The sequence below is a fragment of the Oreochromis niloticus genome, linkage group LG7, assembly GCF_001858045.2.
Source record: "Oreochromis niloticus isolate F11D_XX linkage group LG7, O_niloticus_UMD_NMBU, whole genome shotgun sequence".
Taxonomy (NCBI): domain Eukaryota; kingdom Metazoa; phylum Chordata; class Actinopteri; order Cichliformes; family Cichlidae; genus Oreochromis; species Oreochromis niloticus.
In genome coordinates this window covers 23,895,557-23,908,896 of record NC_031972.2, presented here as the reverse complement: position 1 = coordinate 23,908,896, position 13,340 = coordinate 23,895,557, and the positions used below count along the sequence as shown (strand labels likewise).

The following is a 13,340-nucleotide window of genomic DNA, read 5'->3' as shown; positions in this document are numbered from 1 at the left end:
TTTCCATCACATCCTAAAGGTGTTCTTTTGGATTGAGATCTGGTGACTGTGGAGGTCATTTAATTACAGTGAACTCAGTATCATGCTCAAGAAATCAGTTTGAGATGATCTGAGCTTTGTGACGCAGTGGGTTATCCTGCTGGAAGCAGCCATCAGAAGGTGGGCACACTGCAGTCATAATGAGATAGGCATGATCAGCCTTTATGTTGTTTAAGCCAAATTCTGAACCTACCACCCAGAGATAACAGCAGATTTTGAGACTCGTAGGACCAGGCAACATTTGTCCAATCTTCTGTTGCCCCACTTTGGTGAGCCCGTGCAAACTGTTGCACCCAGTGTGGCCTTCTGCTGCTGTACCCCACCTGCTTCGGTGTTTAACATGATGCTCTTCTGCTGCTCTTCTGCATCTCTGAGATGCACCAGAGATGCTCTTCTGCATACCTTGGTCATAAGGAGTAGTTATTTTAGTTTCTGTTGCTTTCCCAACAGGACGAAGCAGACTGATCAACAAGGCATTTTCACCCATAGGAACGCTGCTCACTGGATATTTTCTCGTTTTTTTAAACCATTTTCTGTAAACCCTACAGATGACTGTGTAGGGAAATCCCAGTAGTAGCAGTTTCTGAGATACTCAGACAAGCCTGTCTGACGCCAACAACCGTGCGACGTTCAAACTCTCTTATATCACCTTTCAACCATATTCTGAACCTTAATTTAAACTTTTGGACCATGTCTACATGACTTAATGCACTGAGTTTCGACCATGTGACTGGCTGATTAGATATTTGCAATAAAAAGCTGATGAGCACTTGAAGCCAACAAAGTGGCCAATGAGATGTATTACTTAAAGAGTGTGGCTGAATTAAAAGAACATAAAAAACTGAAGGATGATCTGTTTCTGTGAGACATTTGTGAGACACTTCCAGAGTACTATCAAATAAAGAGCCTGAAACGGTCTGCGTCAACAAAACTTTAACAAAATGAAAAGTGCTTGAGAACAGTTTTGAAAAAGGTTTTTGTATTCAAAACAAGATTGCTGATTGTACTTTGGAGCCAAGCTGTGCCTCCTACCTTTTATTCATGTTCCAGATTGTATTATCAATATTTTATCTGTTCGAACTAAGAATATAACATGCTGTGGCTTCAGTGTGGTGACTACAGCAGCATCGACTGTTTTCACAAGCTTGTTAGGAAGCATAAAAGACCAACCGCTACAAACAAACAATCCACTCCAGTGTCCTACCAAAACCCAAGAAATCAGGTTTTTTTCAGCAATTAGCACAAGCCGTTTGTTGTTTACTGTTGACATTTATTGATCTAATTTTACTATGCCATAGGGCTTTTTTTTATTTTTACAAGAATTGAGTCTTTAAATTTGAAAGACCAGAGGGAAAGAGCACCATATTTAGGGTGATCAAAGTATTTTACCCGACAGCAAAATGTTTCCTTTTGATTTGTGCCGATCAGAAGCTGAAATAAATATGTTTCCACCAGACCACAAAGCACCACTATAATTTGTGATGTCAGTTAACAGCTGCACCAATGACAATCGATGAAAGAGTAATTACGACGCAATGAAACAGAGATGAGATTTCTAGGGCTGTGGGCATGCTCTTTTGCGTGGAAGTCCATTTTTATAGTCTTTAACTTCTACTGAGGGGTTATTATTCCACTCCATTTCATAAGGAAAGGCAATACCTTCTACATTTACTTTTTGCTATTCATATTTATTAGTCAACTGCAGATATGCTTGCAAAATAAGAAGCATAGCTAAAACTGAACTAAAAATGGCTAAAAAAAAATCTAAATCCAATTTATGCATGAACAGTCAATAACAGTTATATGCATTTTGAATGTGCTTTTACTTTTTTGATTGACATGTTTATTTTCCTGCTAATTGGCCCGCTCTCCTTCTGTTACTTCACTGAACTGCCTTTTTTAAATGCGGGACTTGTAAGGCTTTATTTTTAAATTCTAATGTCTGACATTTTGTATTATTTGCCTTCCTGCCTTAGATGAGATGGTAATGCTCACAGAATCGTATTTCCCAAAATACTAAACCTTTCTTTTGAAAAAAGAAACACCTGAAGATGTGGTATTGGTGAGATAGCTCCTTGAAACAATCCACTGTGATTGTTACATTATGCAATTTCCTTGTCAAATAAAAGTATATTGACCACTTAATTTAGACCAAAACCCAATCGATGAAGACACAGTCCAAGTCTGTAATGCAGGCAGGGTGATTGTTCAATTTCTCTGTTTGCTTTGGCCCTAAAACTAGGAAACATATGTTACTGCAACTCAATTTGTTTCAATTACATCTCCCAACAGCCTGCATCAGTGTCACGGCACGATGACATGATGCTCTAGAAGTTCAGAGCATCATCTGGGTCAATGTGGTCGTGATTAATGGGAGCAGGTTGCTAAAGAAAAGAGGGATCAGAGGAGCGCTCTTGTCTTCATGACCTCTATTGATCTCTTCAAGCCACACAATTGTCTTACACAGACAAACACTGACTTAAAAGAGATAGTATAAGCAAATAAAATTCTCTGTGCAAAGACTCGTGCTTCCAGCTACGAATTACTCAACGGTGGTGACGGCCTGATGGAAGACCGCACTAGTGTTAAAAACACAGCCTCGTACTGTGAGCAAGAGAGAAAAGATGCTGGCAGTGAATCATCTTACCTTGTTAGATGTTCCAGCCTTCAAGGCTAGTGTTTCACTGCCTGTGATGAAGGGTGAAATGTACATCAAAAAAAAATCACATCAGACTCTTTCATTTGGTAATCAGGCATCTGTCTCTTCTTCTTCGCCTGTACTCCATAAAGGGGAGAAAGTGTCTTATGGCCAACCAGTGCCAAAGATAATCCCGTTCACTGCAGCTTACAATGTTTTAATGAAGTTAGCTCAGAATTCAGGTTTGTGTAAATGCTGGTTTTATTTTATTTTTTTTACTGACTACTTAAATTCCTTAAAGCACTTTAGCACTTCTAGACCAAGATGATTAGAAATTATTGAATTTCAAATGTGCTTGTTCTTTCTGTTGCATTTTAAATTAACTGCAAAACTTTAGTAATCTAAAGTCTGACATTCAGCTCATTTTACTGCAATAAAAATCCATTTTATAGGTAATAAGTGACGTGCTGCATACACCGACGCTTTGACTTCTCAGTCCAAGTTATGCTTTGGGTTTTTTTTACTTTCTCTTAAACTTAAATGAACTGTTAAACATATTGATGAAATATCACTATGGACATTTTAGGTAACAGCTGGCCTGTTTGCTCTTCTGTCAGACAAACAAAACAGCAACATTATAATACACTCAGCTGACAACAATAAACCCAATATTCTCTCTTCCTGCATCCTCGGGGACATGTCTGTCTCATTAACTGCTAAATGCTCCACTATGTTCGACAGGTGGTCGTTAACTTTAAGCCTGTTTACTGTGCGGTGCTGGGTAGGTACTGTCGAGAAGTTAAAACAATTGTAAAATAAAGCTGATTTTAAGGAGAGTGACGGCTCGGCCTTGGTGTCTGCTTCTCTTCACGCTGATTCAGCCAAAAGCAGCTTAACTGTTTAGTGGTCGAGAAAGAAACAGGAGGTGGGGAATGTTGGTTATGGATTGGTGTTACCTCTTGTTCAGGTCCTCATTAACACCTCCTCCTGCTATCCATTAAAAGAAGAGACTTCACCTCTTCTATTGATGCCTATATAAGGTGGTCTCCTTCCAAAATCCCAGCCTCCCTCTTCCCAGAAGGCTGGTGCTTTTCTGTCACTTCGCACCCTGGTGAAGTTGTTTCTGTGTGGATCTCCCTTCTTTGTTATGTCCCGAATGAGCCACGCATAGCACGGGTCAAACCTTTGTTGCCAAACCTGTTGCCACTCATTTTTAGTCCTGTTCTTTGTGTAAGGTGCCTTCCCTCCCTGGTTCCTTAATAATGGCTTCTTGGCAGCCACCCTTCCTTTGAGACCATTTCTTTTCTGAAGAGGTTTCAGCGAACAGTAAATGGATAAACTGAAGGACCTGATGTGTCTCTTATGCTTAGATCTTTGGAAGATTTCTTAAGGACAGGACTTTGAGATAGTGTTCATCAGCTGTAGGTTTTTGGTTTTTAGGCCTGCAATTTTTCTTTTGGCCTCCACTTGTCCAATTTCCTCAAAATTTTTAAGAACCCAAAGCACACCATGCCAGGATATGCCAAGTTTTTGGATAATAGCGCTTCGGGAATCCCCTTGTTGATGCAAAAAGACTATTTTATGTCTGCAAAATTGCCTTTAATGTAATCTTTACCGTTTTTCATGGAATCTGCTAAAGAAATGGGAACATATTTTGTTTTGGCAGCAGTCTGCTAATAACAATGCCATTTAAAATAAGTTCTTTGCTAAGTTGTTTAAGTGCCCAGAAAATAATTAAATCCATGTTTTCTGGGAGGGCAAAGTTAGACTGACTAACACAGTCTGACCCAATACATTCAAACAGATCGTAGGTAAAATGTGAAATAAAAACCTAGATAAACTACAGAGGACCTCAGAGTTAGGTGACAAGGAACGGTAGGAATGTGAGCCATTAACATTAAAAGATATTCTGTCATCTTATAGAGATGATATATTGCATTGCATTTGTTTTTATACTGGACCACAAGGAACAGTTGACATTCACAATTACTGACAAAACGTCCTTTTCTCAAGAGAAAAGCATAAATTTGTATTTTTCGCTTAACCGTGGCTTTAGCCTTTCTCTTCATCTGAATATACTGTAGTGTATTATTAAGCTGGTCCTGAATCCTTGTGCTATAATGCTTTACGATGCCTTATTGCATATTCCCACCTTGGAGCTCATCCCTCTCAATGAGTTACCTGCCTTGTCCTGTTGCCTGAGTTTAATCCAATTCCCACAAGATCTCGAAGATGTATTACTTAAGTGCACCCATCATCTTGCCCCAAGGACACAATTTCAACAAGATTTGTTAAATACTTTGTTAAAGAGGTCTCCTTCCTGTTATTTCCTCTGCATTCGTTGGCTTATCAATTAATCAGTCAGTTTCCTCTGGGTGCATACATGATTATTCAAGTCTTTCCCTCCCCCTTTTAGCGCATTTCTAACTTCTGATTTTGACACCACTGATCGTGCGATTCTAAACCTAGAGAAAGTTTAACTGGACCTGGCATTTCTGCTACTTCACTCAGTTTTATCATATTTCACTGAGAGACATTTTAGCATTCATGATAATGATTCGATACCTTCATCTGCTTCATCTCTCTCCTAGGTGGCATACCTCAAAGGTCAATCATTGGACCTTTTCAGTTTTAATTTGAAGTGATATCAGGCCATCTGCTTAACTTTCTTTCCACTGCTATGTGAGAAGCTTTACTTCTCTCTCATGGCTGTTTGGCTTCTTCTTTTTTTGCATTTGGGGTTTTTTACAAAGTGGATTTATTTAACTTTCCACCATCTCAATCCTGGCAAAACTGACATTGTGGTAATCGGCCACAGCTCTTTTACTAAGAAGGCCAGTCACTACATTTTCCCCTTAATAGACCACCTCTGAGAATCTTAACAATGTCTTTGACCTCCATTTGAGTTTTAATTCTCATATCACTTTTTGTGAACGTTTACCTACTTTTTATATTTCCAGATATGATTCAAAATTCTCAATGTATATTTACATCGTATATGAAATATCGCTGCAACCCTCTTAACTTGCATTACTCAGTCCTCTATAACCTGTTTACTACTGGTCCAAACAGTAGCGGTTGATCCCTTTTGGCCACCAATCATTTTGCCCTAAGACACCTGGAATAGGCTCCAGCCCACATGCGACCCTGAATTGGATAAGCAGAAGAAAATAGATGGATGGATGGAATTCATTTCAAAATCTATCATTATTTTACTACCTTAAAAGAATATTTAAGGTACCAGCATGTCGTTCTGGTTCTTCTGCTCTGTGTTTAGTCATTCATGTCTGTGAGCCAGATGTTTCTGCTTCTGCATTTTGTTACAATCTGAAAACGTATTGATTAAACAGTTTTGTATAGCAGCTCTTTGGCCTGCTCAATATAAAGGATCATTTTTCCGCAGCTGCCAACTTGCCTAATTTAACTCACTAAATATTCACAAAGGAGCTGATGCAGATCTCCATTTCTCTCAATTAATTTTGACATCATATAATAGCTCTTTGCATACACTTTGCAGCTCAGAAGAAGTATTGTCTCCAAATGTGGGCTGATTATCGGATAGGCAGAGTTACGTTTATTAATAGAGCCTGACCCGATACATTGAGAGCAATATTATTATTACACTGATTATCTTTGGAGACCAGTAGCACGAAATTGGAGTATTCCAAAGATATAATTGAGGTCATTTCGAAACAGTGTCACCATTACTTGTTTATTTTTGTCACACGTCTCCCTCAGAACAGATTTTGATTTCCAAATGAAAAGTTGGGCATGCTTTTTAAATTACAGTACAAGAATCTTACTTCTGTTTAGTTTTCCTTCTTTGGAAGCTCGGTGGGGTTCACGAAACTTTGATTAATACTTTAAAATGTGGGTTTGCTTCTCTGGACACTTTTTCACAGAGTTCTAAAAAGTAAAGTTTATTTATTGATGTCAAGTTTGATCAGCTTTCTATTTGGGTTTTAGCAACGAGAGGTTGCACTGGACTACTGCATAAAATTAAGCCTTTAGTATACTTTCCAATGTTCTAGATATATGTATAGAAAGTCCGTCGGGGAAAGATGCAGAAGCAAAATATGTGGGTTGAATGTTACCACAACAGATTTTTAAGACTTTGGATGAAGTATAAAAACTCCAATCCAATACACAAGTACTTCTGCATGGATTCCAACATTTACAAAAGGAATACCTTGATGTTAGGAAGTCCTTCACCTTAAACCATCTTTAATTGCCCGTCCCTCAGCACCACGCCAGTGAATACCTTATAATTATTTTTAAGCTGTGTTTGGTGATTTGCTTAGAGTTTTGTTAGGTTAGGAAATTGCCAGAGTTGTCTTGATAGTCATGATTATATTAATAGACTTATTAGATTAAATGATGTAATTTTGAGTGTGGATAAGGAAACAAACAATAGTCTTTTGTGAGAAAGCCCAAGTTCTTGCCATCCTGGGCACTGCCTTGTGTTTCCTTAAACAGACTGTTTTTATGGTGTTGCAATTACAGGTTGTAATAAACTCCTTTTACAGACAGACTTTTTGTTTCTGAATGAGTGTTACAAGTTTGAAAAAGCATGTAGTTCATCATGTGTTTAGTTTAAGAAATCAGTTTTCAGAACCGTGATAGAGGAAAAGACCTCAGGAGTTTCTGAATCATCAGCCTTCGTTCATTTACCACATGAACCTAGCTTAAACACAAAAACAAATGTGTAATTCAAACATTTGTATTAAAACATATAACAGTGCTTAAAAAATTCATTAGACCACCCTCTTTAAAAAAAAACCTTAAAACTAAAAGTACTGGATTACTGAACATTCAACCACTAAAACAATTTTTTTTACTTTACTATTTTTTCTTACAGTAAATTTGAAAAACAAACAAACATGGACAGCAACAATAATTATATTTTTTGCCATTAAAATATCATTTTGATTAAAGAGCTGGTGCATGCCGGTGGATTCGCCATTACAGAAACATAAAGAAAGATTTTGGTAGTTGGCAGTACTGTCACATTAGAGCAGCTGTGGCATAAACCTTACACTGGGTGGTGATCTAATAAATTTGTTAAGCGCTGTATAAACCTATTCCAGATTGGCACAAGGTAATGCAAGGTCATAATAGCGCATGGATTGGCGCCAGATGAAAAGGATAGCCCTTGGCTAGTTGTGTTCTTGTTTCTTTCCGTCTACCTTATGTTACACCATTCTTATTAAACTTTTAACCAAATGCCGCAGGCTATGTTTGCAGCATTCTGGACTCATCATGTCATATCCAAGAGAGTATTGTACCTTATTGCATTGTATTTACTGTGCATTAAAGTAGTAGCTCTTTTTTTAAATATTATATGTTATAATAACCTGGAATTACACAAATTGTTGTCAGTGATGTTATTGTGCTTACTTTCTTTTTTTGTCTTTCTCTCTGTTTTTTTTTCAGGCATGGGAGTCTAACTCAATGAGTCTTGTTCATCCACGTAAATCTCTCTTTGTCCGCAGGCACGAGCATTTTTTTTGTCTGTCAACCTCAGATGGGTTGTAAACGCGATGACACGGTGCCTACTTTGTTCTGAATCCCTGTTTTCTCCCTCGATCCTTTCATTTATCCACACTCCCTCTCTCCACCTTGTGCTCATGTAGATTAGAGTTGGCATTTGGCTTCTGGAAATCCCAGGTGCAGCAAGCACAAGTGCACTTCTCCAATTGTCCTTTGTCTTTTGACAGAGCACAGCGCTAAGACGTTCCCAAGTCGAGGCCAACATAAGGTTAACAGAATGCTGATTTGATCCTAGTCACCGAGGAACTCTAAGCTAGCTTGGCTCGACTCGCCTGCACTCACATTTTTGCGAATCTAAATCTCAAAAACCAGGTTTTGTCTTGCTTAGCAGAGCCGAACAAGGAGTTTTTGGAAGCGTTGCTTTTTCCTCTTAGCTCAACATCCAGGGAAATGTGCTTTAATAGCCTGCAGCCTCTTTAGGTGTCTTTCCACACTTAGGATTTGATTGGCAGCCCAGGGGCTCAGGCAGTATTACCATAGTTATCTCACTGCACCACATTCCTAACAGCACTCACAGCCACAGGAGCTGTCTGTCACGCCTCTTAACTTGCAACCTATAGAGTTCACTCATAAAAGGGATAAACATGCAAACAGTGGCTATACTGGTTTTACAAAAATCTTTAAGCAGCTAGGTGATCTCAATCAAAGCTGGAGGTGATACAGGCAATCTATGGTTAAACTGCAGAGAAGAATATAGTAGTTTTATGCTATGTCACCGTTTCACATTGATAACATCGCTGTTTTCTCTTCCTGCCCTAAAAAGGGCGAAGGTTAGTTTTGAAATGTTGAAAGAAAGGAATGAGAAGGTGTTTCTAAGGTAACTTTTCTTGTTATGCTTATGGCTTAATCTTTCTACCGTGGTGAAGAGCAGCAGTAATACTGGAAGAAAAGAAAATTCTTGTGTGCAGCTACTTCTTTGATTGAAGTCAGTTCTCTCTTAAATAAATTAAGAATAGTTTCCAGAAGTGCGTCTTTATGTTTTATTCCTGTACCGACCTCTAATGTGCATCATTACTAATGCAGGTTTTTAATAGTCTCACACAGTCTTATCCACTTTGAGCAGGTATAAGACAAAAAAGAGTCAGATATGCATGTAAGGCTAATGAGTGTTCCCCTCTTTCTGTGTCTGCCTTAGAATCTCATGGGATGGATCTGTTTGCAGTCGCAGTCCATGAGTTCGGTCATGCCATCGGCCTGGTGCACACATCAGCCATAGAGTCTATCATGAGACCATACTACCAGGGTCCCGTGGGAGACCCGCTGAAATATGATCTACCCTATGAAGACAAAGTCAGAGTCTGGCAGCTCTACGGTATGAGGTTTCCATTCCCTCTGCATATCGGTGTGTGTGTGTGTGACTGAAACAGAAAGGGATTGACAAGTTGTGTAGAGTACTGTTATTGATTAATGAAAACGTGGCTGGAGTTAATTGGACCTCTTTATGGCATATGACCTTATCACACCATTCCCTGATATACAGAGTATCAGTGAGCTGAGGGGAGACTAATGATCATGAGCTGAGAATGAAGTGCAGGAAAGAATGTTAAAGGACGGGACAGAAAGGAGGAGAATGAATTGAACTAAATTAAAGATAGACAGACACTAAGACAAGACTGCTATATTGGGTTATAATAAAATAAACATGTACCAACTTACAAAAGATGAACAACTGAGCAAGCAATTTTTAAAAATGTGCAAAATGTTCATTTCTTTCTGGAAATCGCTGATTTTTATGCGACAATATAAGTGATCTTTTTTTTTCCTACATGAAGGAATAAAAAAATGTAATCTTTTGCCATGTTTTGTTTTTCCTATTCAAATGAAATCACATGTATCCCTCTCAGGTGTCAGAGACTCAGTTTCCCATACAAATCGACCAGGAAACCCCTCCCAGACAGCTGAACCTCCTGTTCTACTGGACCTCCCCGAAAACAGATCCACACTCCTGTAAGTAGGACACCTGGTGTACTTTCAGCACAGTGCAAATAATTTAATGATTCTGGTAGCCTAACGCATAAATGATACACGTCAACCTTTCATCTTCTCTCTTTCTGCTTTTCTGGCCTTCTCAAACACACACAAACACAAAATTATGGTTTATTCTTTTTACAAGCCCCCTTGGGTCTTTCTGTTCACTGCACTAAAGATGTTGGAGTGGAAAGTGTAATAAACGTCCCCAATAGATTCACCCAGAAAAGCAAAACTAAGTAAAAACAGCCGCTTGCTGCCTCTAAAAGCTGTTTCTCACAGCCCTGCCAATTTAGTGCTTTCAACAGCACAACATATCATGTTCCAGATGTGGTCATTATATTGCATATTATTCTTATTGCATAATAAATTGCACATTATTTAACCATTTAAACTAATGCTATAGTCCATAATAAAGAATAAATGTTTAAATTGTTAGCCCTTTTAGCTAAATTTTACGTTTCATGCTATGTTGAAAGCCGCCTGCTACCCGCTGCTTCCTGACCTCCATGCATACACACAATTTAAAAGCATTTTAAAACCAAAGCAGAATAGAAGCCCATTTTCCATCAGTGGTATTGGCCTTTCACTGTCCTCATTACTCACTTTTCACCACCTCCATGTTATCATGATGCGTGGAAAAGCTATATCATGCTTGCCAAGGGTCACAAATGCTGACCACTAGGCAGCAGAGTTTCATTAAAAGAGCTCTGAATAGAGATCTTTGTTGATAACAGGAGAGCTCTCGCCCTCCCACTCACAGTGGCAGGTCTGTAGTGCTATTGCCTTGATAATTGGCAGGCTGACCACGTCAGTGCTTTAAATCACTTATTAGCTCGTGGGATAAATGTTCTGAAAGACCTCACCATTTCAGTGTGACAGCGTTTCACCTCATATTTAGCCCATTTAATTAAAGGACATAACATGCGCATTCGTGCACACATTCAGGACATCTCTCATTACGATCGTGACATTTTTCTTTCTATATGCAAACAGCTGCAACTCGGTTGGATCGTTTTGGGTTCCTTTATGTTTTATGTCTAGTAGGTATGTAGCATAGTAGCGAATATGATTCTAATTGTAGTAACTTCTTTGCTTTTTGAAAATACTACGACCTTTTCTGGCTTTCGTCTTCATTTCTGTTTTTCTGGTTCTTATTTTTTCGCTCAGACTGGCACGGGATGCTCCAGACAGATGCACCAGTCACTTTGATGCCGTGGCCCAAATACGAGGGGAGGCCTTCTTTTTCAAAGGTATTCAAATGTGAAAGGAGAAAGTGAGAGTGTGTGTGTGTGTGTTTGTGTGTGTGTGTGTGTGGGGAGGCTCCCTCTATAACAATTATGATTGCTTATTATCACTATTAATATTACTGCTGCTGGAATTGGATGAGATACAGGATACAACCTGAACAGCTTCCCAGTCCAACACATGGTTAAATAATTTAATACAGTAAAAATTATTTGTTATTATTCTTAAAAATGACCAAATACAGAGATTTGAAGTTATCCTTATCAAAGATGGACACAGAGCAGCTTTTAAAACATGCTCTTTTCTTAGTTTTCCTTGGTTTGTAACAGTAGCCAAAGGGCTGTTATTGGTTTCCTCTTAGAATTCGTACGTAGCAAAAACCTTGAAAATATTTTTAGTTCAAGTTGAAGTTGTGAGAAGACCTTCGTTTGCATTTGTGAGGGACTTGTGCAGATGTCTTATGCAGAAATTAACTGAGCATAATATGCATAAGAAATGCATATTTGCATCAATAGCATGACCAAACAAATTATATAAAAAATAAACAAAGGAAATAACCAGTATATGACAAATGGCCTACTAGATGAAGGCAACTCTGAAGCCCCAAACCTCTCATTTTGAGCACTCCAAGAGTCGAGGAGTCGCTTTTACATTCATTTTACATTTCTTTGCGGTTGTTTTGTGTTTCTTTGTCATCCTTATTTTTCTCTTTGAGAGTATTTTGTAGGTCTGTCATTTTAGGGCTCTTTGGTTTCACTTTGGTGTCTCTTCAAGATCAAACTGTTTGTAGTTTTGTAGCCGCACAGCTTGATTGGTGAGTCCTTTCTTAGAGTCTCAAACTGATCCGCTCGCTTGCTTGCATTTTCTTACAGTAATTAGCCGACTTCCCCTGCCATTGCCTGAGTGTCTGAAGCCATTAACTGAACTCCATGAATCTAAATTGAACCGCCAGTGAATGGTCCACCGGCAATTCCACTTATAGATCAAAGGATGCCTCTGCGTTCTTCTAAAGGGAGCGTGTACTTTATTGTCCAACGTCAGAAATGGAGAAAAAGTGTTTTCCTGGATGGACTGGGTTTTGATTGTTGTTGCAGTTCAATGTGCAACATGTAGCATGTAGTGGAAAACATGAGTTAAGCACATATAGTGAAGTTAGTGAGGCTGGGCACAGGGCAGAGCGGTAGCGCCAGCAATCAACAGCCTTACACACTATCACAAATTCTCCAGTCCAAAGAAAATGAAGCCCAAACTGGTTGATAAACAGAATCTGCTAAGCATGAAAAGTGATGTTTCTGGGGCATAAGCCAGTCTGTATGGTATATTGAAAAATCAGTGGAGCCGCATTTTTGATTTTTGTTTTTTTCTTTCTTTTTTCATAAGCATACATGATGTTTTTTGGCTACGCTCAACTGGATAATTAATTTTTTTCCTCCTAAGCTCAAGCCAAATTTTTCAATTTCCAGTGCTGCTAACTGGTTTATCAAAGTAGTCATCCAGAAGAAACAACAGAAGGTAAAAAGCGCTGAGTTTTGTGATTAGCCAAATTAAAAGAGTAGCTAGCTTTTGTGATGTGACTACTGAAGATACAGCACACTCTGTGGCTTTCCTTCTAAATAAGTCCTGCAGAGAATTGTTAAGAAGTTCTTATTGATCTTTACTTGCTATTTCTGTCCATCATAGGGAAGTATTTCTGGCGGCTAACTCGAGAGAAGCACCTAGTATCTCTTCGTCCTGCTCAGATTCACCGTTTCTGGAGGGGCCTTCCTCCCAATCTGGACAGTGTGGATGCTGTGTACGAGAGACCAGGGGACCACAAAATAGTGTTTTTCAAAGGTAAATATATGTAACTTTATTCGATTAGTCAGCCTGTGTGTTCACAAGTTGTTTTTTTGCTTGT

At 38.8% G+C, this 13,340-nt stretch overlaps 1 protein-coding gene and 1 long non-coding RNA gene across 3 annotated transcripts in view; one reads left to right on the top strand and one right to left on the bottom strand.

Moving 5' to 3' along the window:
• Window positions 1-2,868, bottom strand: part of LOC112847405 (uncharacterized) — a 31,381-nt gene extending 28,513 nt beyond the window's left edge. For both annotated transcript variants that reach the window (XR_003220944.1, XR_003220943.1), the window contains exon 1: window positions 233-2,868. This is a non-coding gene — a long non-coding RNA (uncharacterized LOC112847405). The remainder of the gene's footprint in view (window positions 1-232) is intronic.
• mmp17a (matrix metallopeptidase 17a) overlaps window positions 1-13,340 on the top strand; it is a 92,541-nt gene that overhangs the window by 68,487 nt on the left and 10,714 nt on the right. Inside the window, exons 5-8 of the mRNA XM_003444397.5 lie at window positions 9,363-9,539; window positions 10,072-10,174; window positions 11,366-11,448; window positions 13,124-13,276. Coding sequence (XP_003444445.1) covers window positions 9,363-9,539; window positions 10,072-10,174; window positions 11,366-11,448; window positions 13,124-13,276 — 516 coding nt within the window. The remainder of the gene's footprint in view (window positions 1-9,362; window positions 9,540-10,071; window positions 10,175-11,365; window positions 11,449-13,123; window positions 13,277-13,340) is intronic.